Consider the following 17,485-nt stretch of genomic DNA (forward strand, 5'->3'; position numbering starts at 1 on the left):
TTTAGTAGTAGGTGGCTTTTGAATTTAAGCTGGTCATCAATCTGGACTCCTAGTAGTTTGGTTTCAGATACTAGTTAGAGAGGTGTATTATTCTGGCTAGTGATGGAGAATAGTTTACTATCAAAGGTTTTGGTTTTTGAGGGAATAAATACCATAAGTTTGGTTTTTGATGCATTGAGTGCTAGATGATTGTCCTTCATCCACTGTTCTGTGGTAGAGAAGGCGTTTTGAGTTAGTTTTAAAAGAGTGGGGGTGGATCTGGCTGCACAGATAATTGTAGAATCATCTGCATATTGAATAAGTTTAGCATGGGGAATTGAGTGGAAGAAATCATTTATGAAAATATTGAAAAGGAGAGGGCCCAAGATGGAACCTTGGGGGACACCAGTGGGTGTGTTAAGGAAAGAGGAGATGGCTTTTTTCTACTTGACAGCTTGTTGTCTGTTAGAGAGATAGCTGGTAAACCAACTGAAAGAGGAAGGGGATAGGTTTAGGTTAGACAGTTTAGTTAGGAGAAGGTTGTGAGAGATAGTATCAAGAAACTGGCAATTGAGCAGCTGGAGGAGGAACAATCAGTCAGCAGAGCTGATTACTGAAGGTAAGGTAAGCAATTCTAAAGTGGGAAGGAACACAGATACGTAGGGAGTCTGTTATAGAGCAGGAGAGTGTAATAAGTAAGAAAAAGGGTACAGTGTGAAGTTTTAGAGTAGTTCAGTTTAATAGAAGTATAGAGTAATAACGGCAGAATATGAAATAGATAAGCAGGAGAAATTGGAATGGGGTGCCACCTACTGAGCAAAGCTGGTATTACAAGCAAATATAGTGGGGAGGGTAGGCTCTTGATAAATTAGGGAAGTGAGAAAAATTGGTAAGAGGGGTACAAAGAGGTGGTGTAGGAGATTTGTTTACAAAGGTAGCTAGTTTGGGGGGTAAGAGGCTGCTGACTGACCAGGCTTAGGGTGAGCTTTAGAACCCCTGAAATAACAGCGGACGGTAGTAAGTTTTTCAGGCAGGACATAGATAACATACTTTTATTTTCTTTTCCTTGAGAAAGGGAGCAGGGAGTAGAGGCTGAGAGATGACACCACGGTTTATTGTTGAAAGGGTCCTTTGTTTCCAGGTAGGTAGGTTCTCGGAAAATATAGGCTGGAAGGTAGGTTCTCAGAAAAATATAGGCTGGAACAACACAGTGTAGAGCAGGGTGACATGAAAACCAGATACTAGAAAATGTAGTTTGTTGTAAAGATTTTTAGATTATTTTAGATTGTCAAGATCTGTCGGAAAAAAATGAAGCACAAATAAAATCTGAAATAAATGTATCAGACCTTGATATTACTGTATATATGGATTTTATGATACATAAAGTAGATCACGGTTTTAAACTTCCATCAATGTTTATTTTTTATGTTTTTCTATATATCTCAATGAATTCCAAAAGAAGTTAAAATTGAGAAATCACACACACACACACACACACACACACACACACACACACACACACACACACACACACAAATATATAAACAGTTTAGTCGATAGTTTTAAATTATTTCCTCTAAATCATGCTTACCTTATAACATCAATAACAGCCGTGGAGAGATGTTTCTCCTCATAGACAATTCCATGTTTTGCACAGAGGGACTTTACTAAGGGAGCTATCTTCCAGTAATTACAACGAGGCATTGTAGGAAATAGACTGAGAAAATAAATATACAAATAAATTAATTAATTAATAATGCAAAAGTGATCTTTCTGAGCTGCATTAGTCTAAACGTGAAGGAAAAAATTCTATCTCAGTGACAATCATAGTGCATAAGTTACCATTCTAGTATATTATTATTAGGGTAACTGGATGAATGACCATAATAAGAGGTGATGTTTATGCCAACATATTCAGTGAAATCAACATACAAAACACTGCACACTCATTCTAAGTCAAAGGGAATCTTGTAAATTTTTCACTCTCAACCTTCACCATGCGATATTAACCAATGCATGAAAAGCACTATAGTACATATACATACGTTTTAGGCTCACGACAGAGGTAAAGTATATAGACACTGTAATTTCAGACAAGTTAAGATTTGTAAAACACTAGACAATCAATAATACTATAAAAATGGTTTGTTGGAATTTCTGATCAGTCTTATTTTGAATATTTGCATATTTAACAGGCTTACTAAGGACTCACTAACTAGAAACAAATAGAGATGTAAATCAAAATGCACTACTATACCACACAAAAAGGATGTCTTCTTTTATAACTGAATCCATCCACCCACAACCCCTTCTACCGATTTTTGCACATGGGGTCAGCATGTCACTTCAACAGTGACAATCATCTAGAGCCAAGGTTGACACCACTGGGGGTCTAACCCTGCCACAGTTGTTCTTCCATACCACACAGTCAGATGCACACTCACACTAATGGCTAATTTAGAGTGCCCAATCTACTTACTGCATGTCTTTGGAATGTGGGAGGAAACCAGAGGAAAGTACTCCAGCCAAGAACTGAACTGGCTAGGAAGCACCTATGTGCCACAAAAGTATTCCCTTAGCATTCCTTAACATTCTCTGGTACAAAACAAGATTTTACTTGTGTAACTATCATTAATTTAGTATTATCTGGCATGGATAATGTAAATCAGGTTAAGAAATGTCTTAATGTAATACAAGTAGCTGAGCTATACTTGTAATTTTGCACTGAAACAACAATTCCTGGTGAATCTATAATTATACTCACTGGTGTTCTATCTGGAAGTTTAGATGCCCAGTAAACCAGTTATTGAAAAAAGACTGTTCAATATTACATGTTGCGGCCAACTGAAATGAGAAGAAACATATAGACACATATTCATCATTCATAAAATCACAAAGCAGTGTCAAAAACCCACCAAAATCACAAAGCACAACCCCGCTGTAACATTTACTTCATACAAGTCTCAACTTACAGTCATGAATTGAAGTGCTAAAATGACTTTTGTAGTAATTTGGTTCTTGTAACCATTACAAAATCACATTAGCAATATAGCATAAATTGCAGAGCAGTGACATAATAAGAAAAGTATTAGTGCCAGCATGTAAATCACAATTAAGATCATTGTTTACTGTAAGAGATTCTGTATACCCAGAATTTAGAAAATAGCCTAAGAAGCAGTGCTCACAGTAAACAATTAGTGAGCGCTCTACCTGTGATGGCAGTTACATAATTACAAGTTGACATTTCATAGTGTGAATTTAACCACACTTTCTGAAAAATAATGAATGCCTCACCAGTAAACTATTCACATTTTGGATCTACAAAGTAAACATTATGATGTTTATTGTTGTCCACTGAGAAATAATTTTAGCACTGCAGTAATTTATACCAGACAAGGAAATGGGGCAGTTTGGCTTAGAAGAAAAAGGAACACTGTAACAGGCAGAGAAAAATTTGCCTCCACACTTAGGATGAGGAAAATTACAACTGCCCTCCCACCAAACATTTTATGAAGAAAACAATATGTAAACCAGATACTAGAGAATGTCGTTTGTTTTTCTTCCATTCGTTCTGTGGATTCTGTCATTCAGCTGCATGTTTTCTTAATATGGAAAAGTGTATTGCTTCTTATTCTAATTTTTCTCATAGCAGCTTATTTGTTCATTACATCCAAGAGGAGCAAGTTGAAACTGAGAACTGCAAAATTAAAATCATTATCTTTTTCAAGGAAAGACCAGTTTATGGCCATACTGGTTTCACCTGCTGATGAGGGTAAATGTTAAGACTTCTGTTTTTTACAGTGTTTGGCTAGATGATGTGGCAGTGTGTGCTTCTCTGTTACAGACACTGCCCTGTGGTCACTTATTTGGCCTGGTACAATGCCACTGTTTTCACAATTGTTAGGCAGTTTTGTCAAGACTCAGTGTAAGATGTTAGGAGTTCCAGTATAAAGATCAGTTCTAGATGGAGATGTAACTGCATTTGAGCACCCTAAAGAGATATCCCTTGATAGATCCTGTTTTTTAGGTTTATTCTATACAATGTTGAAGTCCTGGAAAAGAAACTGTTTGCCATTACAGTCATCATGGAACAATGAAATGGTCTTTGTGAGTAGTTAACAACAAAAAATCACTTGTGGAGTCCAAATAAGGGTGTGAGCCCCAACAGCAATAAATCCAAAAGTGTAAGTGGAGAATTACCACTGAAGTAGTCAAAATGAAAGGCAGGAACACGAAGTAAGGTCCAAAACAGTTTAATTATAACGCTTCTCTCAGGTAATAACGCTTCTCTCATGTAAATACGTTTTCGAATTCCTTCATCAGATAAAAGGGTGTCTTTTATCTGATGAAGGAATTCGAAAACGTATTTACATGAGAGAAGCGTTATTACCTGAGAGAAGCGTTATAATTAAACTGTTTTGGACCTTACTTCGTGTTCCTGCCTTTCATTTTGACTACTTCAGTGGTAATTCTCCACTTACACTTTTGGATTTATTGCTGTTGGGGCTCATACCCTTATTTGGACTCCACGAGTGATTTTTTTGTTGTTACAGTTTTGGTTTTCACTCGTACCATCCTTTGGTGTTTCTTTGTGAGTAGTTACTTAACTGTGGTAGATTTAAGATACACGACATTCAACAGGCAGTAGCTGAAAAAAATTATTGCATTTACTGTCTATTCTTGATAGTGTTTATACGTGGAATAGTTTCAGTTTTAGACATGATTGTGTGAGAAGAGCAACTTTTCTAAATCTTTTGCTGTCCTGTTATGCTTAAATATTTTTTAATCATGTAATGCAATTTCTTTTTTTTTTTTTTTTTTTTTTTTTTGGATTTACAGGTTTAACCAAGTTTCTGAGGTAGCTAGTTACCTAGCTGTGTAGTAATGAAATTTTGTTACATGTGCTTCTGGCATTTGGTTATAATATTTTCAACTGTTTGTTGTGATAAAATGTTGCAATAAGATCTGCTTGTTTTGACATTGGGAAATCAGAAGGTCCTGGGTTACTTTCATTATTAAGAAAAACTTTGTTGGTACCAGGAACCCAGAATCAGATAAGAAGCCAAAGTGTGATTGCAGATAAATGAAAAAAAACATCTGGGTTTCTGGCATCTATAGAGTTTTTCTTAGTTTTTTGGATGTTTTGCTGTTTTTTTCATTTTTTTTTTACTTTCAGTACTACCAGAACTTAGTATTAGTAACTGGAAGAATTAACAGAGGGATGCTGTCTTTGCTGTAGGAACAATGTTGGTTATTAGATATGGGCCTGTTAAGTATTTTGTCCTTTTTTGCTACCAGTAGAAATATTGGAAGTAAACTACTGTGGAACACTAAATCTTCATAAGGGAATTTGAGGAGTGGGGAAAGGTTTGGATTTATTAAGGTTATGATTTTGGTAGTTACTGTACATGTTGATTACAAAGTAGATATTGTTAGTGTAGCATATTCAGATTACTAAAAGCTGTATTTAAATGCTGAGGTGGAATTTTAGATGGTGAATGCATGCATGCTATGGAATTGAAGGAATAGAGTACGTTTTTGTGGGAATGTTATTTATATAATATTTATGCGAGCTTTAAATACGTGCCTATAGCAGAAGACTTGCATTAAGTGATCAAGTGTATTTACTCCATTAACTGCATTACATTCCTTACATCACAATCTGAATCATTCTTCAATTTGATAAAACTGGACTTGTGATTTTGGAACAGTAAATAGAAATCAGACTGTAATATTTCTCACTGTAAACACTCTTGTTGTGATTATTTAAATTAAAGAAAACATCACTGGTTAATTACTGATGCGAAGGATTTAATGCACTTAATGGAGTAAAGAAAGCTGGTCACTGAGTGCATGTCTTCTGTTACAGACAGGTATTTACAGAGTGAACAGTACTATGAGTGAGAAAAAAATTATTGTAGTTCACTCTTGAAAGATGAGTAGGCATGACCCTCAGGAATAGTAAAGTTCATTCTGTATCTTACTTGGTCAGGTATTGGATGATTTTCCAAATCTTTGGAATTAGTTTTATGTTTTAACTGGCTTGGAAAAAGGAAGGAAGAAGTGTGCTAAGAAAGTAAACTTTTCTGGTTGATCACAACTGTTTATGCAGCAGTCTATGTACAAAGGTTAGCTAATTGTGGTTGATTTTGATTTCAAGGGACATCCAATTGCAGTTGCAACTGCTGTTTTTTAAGGCCACAATCTTCAAAATTGTCTGTCTTATTTTGAGTGCATGATAGATTGAGAGATATTTTAGTGTTACCAAGTACTACTTCTCCGTATGGAAGCCTGGGTAATGGGAGTTGTTCTACTTCTCCATATGGAAACCTGGGTAATGGGAGTTGTTCTACTTCTCCATATGGAAACCTGGGTAATGGGAGTTGTTCTACTTCTCCATATGGAAACCTGGGTAATGGGAGTTGTTCTACTTCTCCATATGGAAACCTGGGTAATGGGAGTGGTTCTACTTCTCCATATGGAAGCCTGGGTAATGGGAGTGGTTCTACTTCTCTGTATGGAAGCCTGGGTAATGGGAGTGGTTCTACTTCTCCCTATGAAAGCCTGGGTAATGGGAGTGGTTCTGCTTCTCCGTATGGAAGCCTGGGTAATGGGAGTGGTTTTACTTCTCCATATGGAAGCCTGGGTAATGGGAGTGGTTCGGTAACGTTTTCTTGCTGTCTGTCAGATGATACATCTGCCAAGCTTCATAAGTAATGCTCTTATGCTTTTAGCACTGTGTCCCTGAAAGTTTCATTTGTAGCCTAGTGTGACACCCATTCATTTCTTCTGAAGGATCTTCTGTACCACGTATAGTAGGCAGAGTAGGGCCGAATGTGCGTTTAGTAGTTTTTGTAATATTCAGTTAACTCTGCTCTGTCTTTTTCTTATTTGAGATTAATCTTTTATCAGAGATCATGCTAAGTTTGGTGTTACAGCCTGGCACCAGTTCTGAAGTAAGAATTACAATATTGTTGGATACATGAAGAACAGTAGTCGAGCATTTTAGATTAAGTGGATATTACTACTGTGTTTGCACACTGTAAACATACTAAATAAAGGAGGCACCAAAACAGATATGTGAGGGAGTCAGATATACAGAGAAAAGCATTCTAACAATCTGTTTAACCACGGCATGCCAAAGACTCAGTCTTTCAGAAATTTATACAAAAATTCAACATTATTGTTGAGCACCCAAGGCTCTTTAATCTTAATAACAATAGATGGTGATGTTGCCATGTCAAAAGCTTTGGAGAAGTCAAGATGTAATGCACCACCTATATGCCCATTGTCTATGCTGGTAGTTGCATGATCCACTTATTTTTGGTATAGTTGTCAAGGTGCTGTGTCCAGGTCTGAACTTATATCACATGTAGTCTAAGAGATCATGTTCTGCTAAATTGTCCATGAACTGTATGCTGCACAGCTCTTTCATGAATCGTTGATAATGGACTAAGTAAAGTGACTGGAATGTAATTTTCTGCTTCCACATTTTTTTCTGCTTTTGAGCAATGGAATCACTTTAGCTTCCCCACCACAGCTCTGAAAGGGATCCTTCTGTGAAACTTGTGTGTATTCATTTTGTAACAGGTAGGGTAACAAATGGTGTTTAATGCTTGGGCAGATGGTTTGCTGTGGTGGAGCCTTAGACTTTCAGTTTAGAAAGCATTTTCTTATAATGAGTAAATCCAGAAGGATTGTAAATAGCTTGAGTCACATATTCAAGGCTAATAACTGGACAACCAAACTGTCTGAAATGTTTTTCTATAATAGGGTCAATGATGTCAGCAAATCTGTTTACTGTTCCTTCAGCAGAAGGGAGGTATAGTGGGTAATATAGGCATGCCTTTTTCTTACTTAGTATTTTATTTATATTACTCCAAAAGGCTACTGGGTTTCTCAAATGTATTGTCAGCAGGTTGGTCAGGTAGTCTTGTTTAGTTACAGAATTAAAATCATTAGAAAGATCAGTTCATGGTCATACTGGTTTCACCTATCTGCTGATGAGAGAAAATGTTAAGACCTCTGATTTCCACAGTGCTTGGCTAGATTATGTGGTGCCTGTGCTTCTCTGTGACAAACACTGCCATGTGGTCACTTACGTGGCTTGGTACAATGCCATTGTTTCACAGTTGTTAGGCAGTTTTGTCAAGACTCAGTGTAGGAAGCTAGGAGTTTCAGTATAAATATCAGATCTAGTTGTTCAAGATGTAACTGCATTTGAGAAACCTAAAGAGAGGTCCCTTGATGACAGATCCTGTTTTTAGGCTTTCTCCATACAATGCTGAAGTCCCGGAAAAGAAACGGATGTTCAAAATATTGACCACTGCTGCAGTAGCCTTAACTACATGGGTTATATCCTGCCAAAGATATAACAGCTGGCCAGCTTCCAAAGCTTCAGGTCACCTTCTATGTGGCCAAACAGTAAAAGCAACCTGAGCCAAAATGAATTAAGACCCTGTCATCCAGGCAGTCAATTAAAGATGATTGACGTTAGGGTGTATCAAACACCCCTGTTCTTGTGTGAGTAGATCCAGTCTGTGAGGAAGCTTGTAGTAATTTCCTTTGGCCATTTTCAAAAGAAGGGAAAACCATGGTTGCATGGGTCAGAAGGGAGTCACCACAATAATTTTGAGGGATTCCTTCTGAATCTTCAGAAGTACCCTGGATATTAGTGGAATGCATGGAAAAGTATACAGGAACATTCCTGTGCAAAGAAAGAAAAGGCATTTATCTTCCAGGCCTTCTTGCATAGATCCTTGGAACAAAATCTCACCAGTTGATTGTTCAAATAGGAGGCAAAAAGGTCTACTTGGAACTCCTCACATATGGGTCAAGTTTTGGAAGATCTCCTGATATAGTTTCCATTTGTGAGGGTCTGCCCTGGTCCTGCTCAGCTTGTCTACCACATAGCTCTGCTCTGACAGAATGTAGGATGCGTGTAGATTAAGATTGTCTTGTGTAGCTGGATCTATATTAGATCACCGAATGCTTAAAAAAGTGAACTGTGATTAATCGACCCTATGTAAACAAAAGCTTACAATTTTGAACTGACAGAACAGCAATTTTTTTCCTAGGGGAAAAAATCGCTGTTCCAACAAAAAAAAAATAAATAAAGCACTTTAAACATTGCATTAAGTGTGGGGCTTTGCCCCCCACACACCCCCCCCCGAGGTGGGGGGCTGCACCTCCCACACCCCCCTACTTAAATATGCTAACTCCGAGACTGCACTACAGTGACGAAAACGGCAAAGTAATGAAGCGGCCAAGCAAATTCTTTCCCAGAGAAAGAATTCACTTAAAAGTCACTTCGATATTTTGCCATTTCAGGCTTTTGAGTTTGAGCAAGACACATTCAAAATAATGCGTCTTCAGTCTTCTAATAGGGAACCTGTGAAGCTATATCTCAAGATAACCTGGCTGGTCTGCAATGGAGGTATAACCTGGTTGCCACTTGTTTGTTGATGTACCACATATCCATGGTGTAGTCTGAAACCACTTGAAGAGGTTTTGGTGACCAAAGATGGTTCAGAGAATCAAGGCAAGCATCTCCTAGATATTTATGTGCTTGCATCTGTCCATGGTGTACCAAACCCCCTGCACTTTTATCCTTCCTGAAACTGCTCCCCAACCAAAGTTTGAAGTGCCTCTTGTGTCTGACCTGGATTCAAGGATATCTGTTGTCTCCATCAAAAGATTTATTTTCTAACAAACCACAACACTGGGATTTGAAATGATAAAGGGTGTTGATGCTGGGACCAAAGAAATTTCAGATACCACTTTATCTTTCTCATGTGGAGTCTTGCCAGGGGTATCATGAGTATCATAGATGCCATGAAACACAAAATCCTGAGATATTTCCTCTCAGTAACCAAAGTTTGTTCATGAAATGCAGGGGTGTGATTTAATGTCAACAGTATGGATGGCCGAATGGTAAATGTATTGATGGTATGGAATATCAGTACATGTAAGGGGTGTCTGGGGTAAGTGTGTGCATGTGTGTGTGTGTGTGTGTGTGTGTGTGTGTGTGTGTGTGTGTGTGTGTGTGTGTGTGTGTGTGTGTGTATGCAAGTTAGGGTCACTGTCAGCGATGAGTGAAGAATGGAGTTGTGTGTTTGTGTGCGAGTTTGTGTACTTTAGGGTAAGGGTTAGGTTAGGGGATAGATGTAGTATTGCATGTGTGTGTTTTTATATGTTTGTGTGTCTGAGTTTGTCTTGTGCAGTGGCAGTGTTACGAGAAGGTTTTAATGATGTTAAGGTGTAGGGTTATGGTTAGGGTTAGGGAAAGGGGCAGCATTAGGGTTAAATTTAGTATCCATTACTAAGGTGGTGTGGGGGAGTGGAGCCTACCACTTCTTTCACCCCAGTAAAGGCATCCATTGTCAGACTCAGACATTAAAAAATAAACAAGAAAACGTTCCTTAAACAAAAAGATAACAAGAAACAAAACAAAAAAGCTCTTTTTATATAAAAAAATAAATAACTAAAATAAAATAAAAACTAAAATGTGTTAATATGAAGGCTGCATATCATCATCATGCCCTTGGACAAAAATAATCTTGATTATAACCTTCCATCCTTTCAGCAACCCCGACAAAAACACCCACTAAATCCTCCAGATTCAAAGCACTGTCCTTAAAAATTATACACTATGATTATTGTCCTGAAGGCATAATTCCCCACAGGAAAAAAAAAATCTGACTTGTAAACCCACCAAACCACAGTGCAAAAATAAATAAACATTCATTTCCCTATAAAAATAAAACTTAACTGCAAGAAAAATTAACTACTCCAACTGTAATCAAATAATGTCACTAACACACACACACACACACACACACACATATATATACATATAGCTAAGAAAAATGGATAAATGGAATACGTAGCATTATGGTATTACCACTCATCAGAAAATGTGTTCCTTAATCTTACTGTAAAAGACATTTCCATTTAACTAATAGCAGACCTCGATACCATATCTGTCTGTCTATCTATCTATCTGTCTATATGTGTGTGTGTTTGTAAAACAATCTCTCAAAATAGCATGGCCCACCTACCTAAATTATTCTCTCAGAAATGAAATACATTCATATTTCAAAGAAAAATATTAAAGAGTAAAAAACAAGATGCACTACAAATAGTCAATCAGAAAATTGCATTACTATTAAACTGAACTGCTCTCTGTAAGCTAGCTAAAAGCTAAAAAGCATGACTAGTCTTAATCCTAGCATAGCCCTCAAATCACAACTAAAATACATGATAAAATGAACTACCACTGCAAAGCAATCATTTAAAAAATTTATCAGCACTAGAGATGAAAGCCACCCTGAAGACACTTCTTTTATACAAACCTTGCAGACTACCTTAAGTTCTATGAGGCACAAAGTCAGGCTGTTAATATAACTAGCTGAAGTCAGTGGTAAATACTGCACTTGTATAAAACATGGATAAGTAGATAAATTGAGTAAACAAGGTGCTGTTATTTGAGAAACATAAAATTTATTGTACTGTAGGATTACAGAAATCAATTCATGGCAGTGTTAATGAAAGAAATAAAATTGTTATCTAGGAATGGGGACACAGCTAATGTATGGGCAAGTGTTAATATATGGGAGAATGAACAGCCAGAAGGAAAAAAGGGACTGGGCCCTTTAAATGAAATACCTGCTGTACAATGGCTCCTTTTTAAGGCCAGGACAGAGTCATTATGGGAGATGTTGTTGCAGTGAAAGTCCAGAGGAGTCTGTAGCAAGTGTGTGACAGGAGAGACAAACTGAGCATGTGTTCAGTGAAAGTCCTGTTCCCTGAAACTTTGATTTACCTTTTGGCAGAGTTGTGTTTAAAAGACCTGACTTTATTTTCCAGTTGTGGAAGTCATGGTGATAAGAGACTTTCAAGTGCCTAACCTGAGAACAGTTGATAACGACTCTTTATTTCTTTAGCATGACTTAATTGGTGGTGAATTTGAGACTGCTGCCTCTAACCTATGTGTTTTGTACCTGAATTAAACATTGCTTTAAGTGGCTGAGGCACTGCCAATATGCATGCAGTAGTGATGAATCCTGCTTAGGCATGCTTTTTGTGACAACAACCACTCTAGTCATTGATGTCACTCCTCCAGTGGGCCTTCCTAAGACACCTGACCCTGAAATACAGCTTCACTAACTTTAAGTGTACTCCATTTTACTGACTGCTGGCATTACTGAGGCCTTATTGATTCATATCTAAACAATTTTACATTGCACAGATGTGAAGCACTTGTGCATGAATTCCAGACATGATATTTCATGAGCCCATTTTAAGCAATTTATGGACCACCCCCCAACATTTTTGTAACTTATGCTGAGGCTTTGTATCCAATGAGCTGACTCCAGCATGGAGAGGGTGTAGGAAGATTTCCCTCATGAAAAACTGTCAGTGGAAGCATTTCCACTTAGAGGTCTCAAGTCATCTGTCCATCTGTCTGTCTAGTTATCTACCTAACTACGTACTTTACATATCTCTATGTACACTTATATACTACAAAAAATTGTCAAAACCATATGTTACCATATTCACAAATACATAAACTTTATGTCAAAAAACATTGCCTTCTTTTAAAAGAAACTAAAAAAGTATCTGTGTAGTTTAAACTGAAAAGATCAACACTCTTTTGACAGTATCTTGTGCGTTAAACCCAGAGAAACTACAAATATTCTTTAATATGAACTGCACCTGTCAAAAGATGTCTAGAAGGAAACAGCTGTATAACATTATGAACTGAAAGTGTTTTTTTTTTATTGCAGAATATCACTTCAGAAAGCCAAAATCCTGACAAAGGTAGTTTCTTTCTTGAAGGGCTCCTGAGTTATTTAGCATTCAAGGCAATGATTCAACAATCTTAAAATTTGCAGTGGGTACACAAAAACTCTTTTGTCCTCTTTATTCAGACAGACCTGGAGTTCATCCAAAGGAACTTGAGTGTACCTTCACCCTTCCAGAACTCCTCCAGCTTAGAAATGAACACTGGGCCCATTATCCCAGGGATGCAATACAGTTATTTTTTTTATTCTGATGAGTGCTGTGTGAATCATTTATCTGAATGCTAGAAAATGTGCTTGTTATTTTTCTGAAAACATTTTTTCCACAAGATGAAACACTTTACTAATCATGTAGCTGGTGATCTAGCAACATTTAGCATTTTTTTTAATTTTGTAAAATTGCAATGTAAATTTGATAATATTGCAAAAGGTAATTCTAATAATTTGATTTCTGCTTCTATATATGATATGAAGAAATTATGTTACAGTCCACTTCATCTTCTTCCATTTTCCATAGCTTGCAGTGGGTGAGAAATCAGAGGACACAACAAACAGAATACATAGTAACATAATAAGGAAAACAGACAAGTGCTCCATTGTATATTTACTGCAGCCAGGCTTTTTTTTTTTTTGCTTTGTAAAGAAAAACTGTAAGATATTTAGTCTCATTCCAGAGTATTCCTTCCAGGGCAAAACAATATAATTTGCTCTCAGTCCTGTGAGAATCAGCATTCAAACATAATCATAACATATATTAATGTAAATATCTAGCAGGAAAAGAAAATAATAAAAGATTTCCCTTAAAAGTGTGGGAATATATAATGATGACGACTGTTTAACTGAAAAACTACATGTGCATATTAATATAATCAGAAATGCAGTAGTGCAGTAAGAAGTGAAAATAAAGGACAGCAAAGCTATACTAAGATAAGAATGATGTGAGTATTTTCCAACCGACACGTCATGTTGATTTAGCAAAAAAATATACCACTTGTATCCATTGTTTTCAGCTATCCTAATCAAAGTTTTCAAACCAGCTGTTACATATGTGCCTGACAGCTGAATATGGTTCACATTTAGCATAGGTTTTGAACTTTTACTTCTGGTATCATGGACAGGGACAATTGCAATCAAAGTAAAAGGTCTGAAATCAGGGACACTTTTTAAATATCAACAAAAAGTAATAAGATGTGTATTACAAAGCACTTTTCCTAAAAAATATGTCTGTAATTGTAATTTGTGATTTTATTTAATACCCATACCCCTTACTATTTTTGCACAAAATGCACAGTTTTATGAGGACATGGAAAACTTCTGAGACAATTATGGATGCCCTCAAAAATCAGGGGCAATTGAAAAATGTGACTTGAATATTTGCTGTATGTATTTTGAGTAAACGGTCTCTGAAAACTTTATATTCCTGCAGTTTTTTATAGTATCATATATTAGATAAAATACAATGTTCATAACCACAGTATGTCACTTAAATGGGAGTGTGACCCCCTGCACTGGCCCAGTAATCAAGGAGCCTCAATCCTCAGCACTAGCACCAGTGAGGGATGTGCACATTGGGAGGATGACAAGAACACACACACAGTAAAGTACAATTTTCCTTAAGAGCACATAGAGATCACAGTCAGTTTGGGGCTGGTTTCTCCCTCTTTCTCCAGATCCCCAATAAGATTACCAGTAATCCCCATTGGCACAGCTATAGGCTTAAGATCTCAGCTGAGTGGTCAAACCAAAACCTCCAGCACCCTCTCTGTTCAACCAGTGCTTCGTGTTCCTGTCCAAGTAGCTGAAAAACACTTTGAGATTTGATTTATATACAAATACACATATTCCTGGGAAAGGCTGGCACACGTTTACTAGCTAGTGCCCAGATTAAAAGGTAGTTATCACTGCCACCAACCAGCTCTTTATCAGCTACTATAAGGCCCTTACAAAGGATGACCAATTATTCTGTGTAATGTACTATTATCCAAATGGTAAGTGTGACCAAGACTTTCAAGGCTATTGTAATAGCCCATACAGTGTTACCAAATACATATGCAAGTACACTTAGAGCTTACATATCTGTAAACAAACCAGCCACAATTAAAAGGTTTAAATATATTTAATAATAAATAATAAAAGAACAAAACAATACTTAATAACTCAGCATAGTGACTACAGAGTTCAGAATCACAGGAAATATTTTAAAACAACATTGCAGCACAGTCTCAAATAAATACAGAAACCATCTAAACTAATCTTTACTATAGTCCTATCTATCTCTAAGAGATATACTATACCTAAATCTTACTTACAGAGCAAGGCAAATGCAGATGAGAAGTACTGAATGGATGTTTTCAGATCCAAGACAAGATACAAAATGTCGAGTCTCTGAGAAAGTTCCCAAATTAATATCAAAACATTACTGCTGAGTCAGCTTTGGATGACATCACTTTTTGTCACCTGCTTCCAGTTCCCAGGCTAAACAGATACTTAGAATTTAGCACTTTGGTGTCAAAAATACTTATCTCTCAGATGTGCAGCTGCTAGGAAGTCACAGAGAAATAAAAATACTTTACATTTTAAACCTAGTAATTATTTCTGTTTCAAGACAATAAGACAGCCTCTAGCTCTAGACATTGTGTCTGCTTGCTACACTGAACCACAGTCATAAAACACTTTACTTTTCAACTTATTTTCTTGAACGTTTGCAAGTTAACTCTGTATTTTCCAACTATAGATTATATACATTTCTTTTATTTTCCAGTAGGGTACACTGTGGTTACATTCTTGAAGCTCAGTACATAACATGCAGTTGAACATACACTTCTGCACCAGTAGTTTAGTATCCACATAACATGTAGTTCTCTTACATATGTAAGACAAGCATATGAATCACAGTACTATTCATAAATGACATATGATTATTTACAAAATTCCAGATAGCTGGACAGGCAGTATTTCCTTTTGTCACATTTCTATATAAATCATATTAATATTTTCAAGTGACATATAAGTATTTACAAAATTTCAGATAGCTGGACTGGCAGTATTTCCTTGGTGTCAAGGGAGTTAAACAATGAAATTGTACAGTTTAATGCACTATGATTCAGAAACTCCAAAATCTATGGATATAGAGCAGACAGGGCATGGTTGGGCAGAGACAAACAAGTATGGTATACATGTGCTGAATATAGTCATAGTGTGGGTTTAACTTGTGCAGTAGACGTGTTTAGCAACCTTTTTATATAAAGGTCACCAGGCAGAGCAGGGTCTGATTACAGATATAAAGGTCACCAGGCAGAGCAGGGTCTGATTACAGGTCATTTGCTACTGTAGCTGTCCACTCTGAGTGCATTTACATAACAGCTGTGATGAGTTTGTTTTTTAAACCTTGCATGATTATGGCATAAATATCTAAAATGGAAGCATCTAAACTGGGTTGGGTCCAGAGTCCTGAGCTGAGGAATGGTGACAGGCATACTTTGTGGGATGACTGGAGGGGACAAGGAATGAAGTTTACTCCAAATCTATCAGCTAGCAGGTTGGCTATTACCTTAGGCTGAGTATGGGTGGTACCATCCAAAACCAGTTCAGTGCATAGATGGTTATTCCTTTTTAGATTTCAGACATAGTTAGAGAATGCCTTGTGATTATCCTTGGCTAGGGAGGCTATTTTTGCTTTGTAAGTAGCTTAGGACTTGACAAGATCTCTAACGTGTTTGTTTAAGCTAGAGAGGGATTTTTCCTCTGTTGAGCCGGTTCCCTCTTGTTCTTGGACATTAGTTTCTTTCTCTTGTTGTATAGCCTCTTTATACTATCAGGGTGGGTTGTTTTTTTTTTTTTGCAAGACTTGGTTTTAATCCAGGAAGGTACAGTAAATTCTGTACAACTGCTTAAGTGGTTAAACAGGACATTGGTGTACATCACTGAACAGGAGTCCATATCTGCATTTGAGGGGGCTTTGAAACTTCTTATTCCATCACTTAGTAGGAGATAATTTGTCTTAGACATTTTCTTAAGCATTTTTGAGCTTGATGGGGTATCTGGTCTTATAATTACATCCAGCAAGACTGATTTATGATCCAATCTTACCAAGGAGAACATCATACGGGGAGGGAGTGCAATGCTCTCCCATGTCAGTGAGTACTATGTCCAGGAAATCTGAGCCTCTTGTGGGTGTGCCGATTAACTGTTTCAGATCATTTGCACTGAAAAAGTCCATGAACCTCTGAGCCAGCATGATTGTGGTTGTAAATGCTTCCCAGTCAATGGTAGGATTATTAAAATGACCTATGAGTAAGGTGTTGGGTTGTATGGCAAGTGACTCCAGTAAATCCAGGTATCTGGTATAATTTTCATGTTTCATGTTGGGGGACCTATAACTAGCTATGATGTGGTAGGGGGCTTTGCCTATAGTTAATTGGCCATGGAGTAGCTCAAGAGAGTCATACTGTTTGACCAGTCTCTAGGTGTATCCTTAATGAAGATGGATACACCTCCTAGTTGGTTCTTTCATGCTCAGTTTGTGGTCTGAATATATGGAAGGCATTACTGCCCTGCACAGCTGGGGGTGTTGCCTGTGCATTTGAACCATATCTTGGTGACTGCATAGATGTTAGCATTTTTCAAAGTTTAGAGTGCTTCCAGTGAGTGCAGTTTATTATTTAGATATCTAGCATTAAGCAGCAGTACCTCGAGTTTATTTT

At 37.1% G+C, this 17,485-nt stretch overlaps 1 protein-coding gene across 2 annotated transcripts in view; it reads right to left on the reverse strand.

Moving 5' to 3' along the window:
* Positions 1–17,485, reverse strand: part of FADS2 (fatty acid desaturase 2) — a 416,746-nt gene that overhangs the window by 17,181 nt on the left and 382,080 nt on the right. Inside the window, exons 10-11 of one of the 2 annotated variants that reach the window (XM_044067446.1) lie at positions 2,744–2,823; positions 1,571–1,696 (exon numbers count right to left, since the gene is read on the reverse strand). In XM_044067446.1, coding sequence (XP_043923381.1) covers positions 1,571–1,696; positions 2,744–2,823 — 206 coding nt within the window. Of the gene's footprint in view, positions 1–1,566; positions 1,697–2,743; positions 2,824–17,485 lie in introns of those variants that run through there. The other variant, XM_044067448.1, reaches the window with a different exon arrangement.

The sequence above is a fragment of the Protopterus annectens genome, chromosome 3.part1 (assembly GCF_019279795.1).
Source record: "Protopterus annectens isolate FY-2018-M chromosome 3.part1, PAN1.0, whole genome shotgun sequence".
NCBI classification, from domain to species: domain Eukaryota; kingdom Metazoa; phylum Chordata; order Ceratodontiformes; family Protopteridae; genus Protopterus; species Protopterus annectens.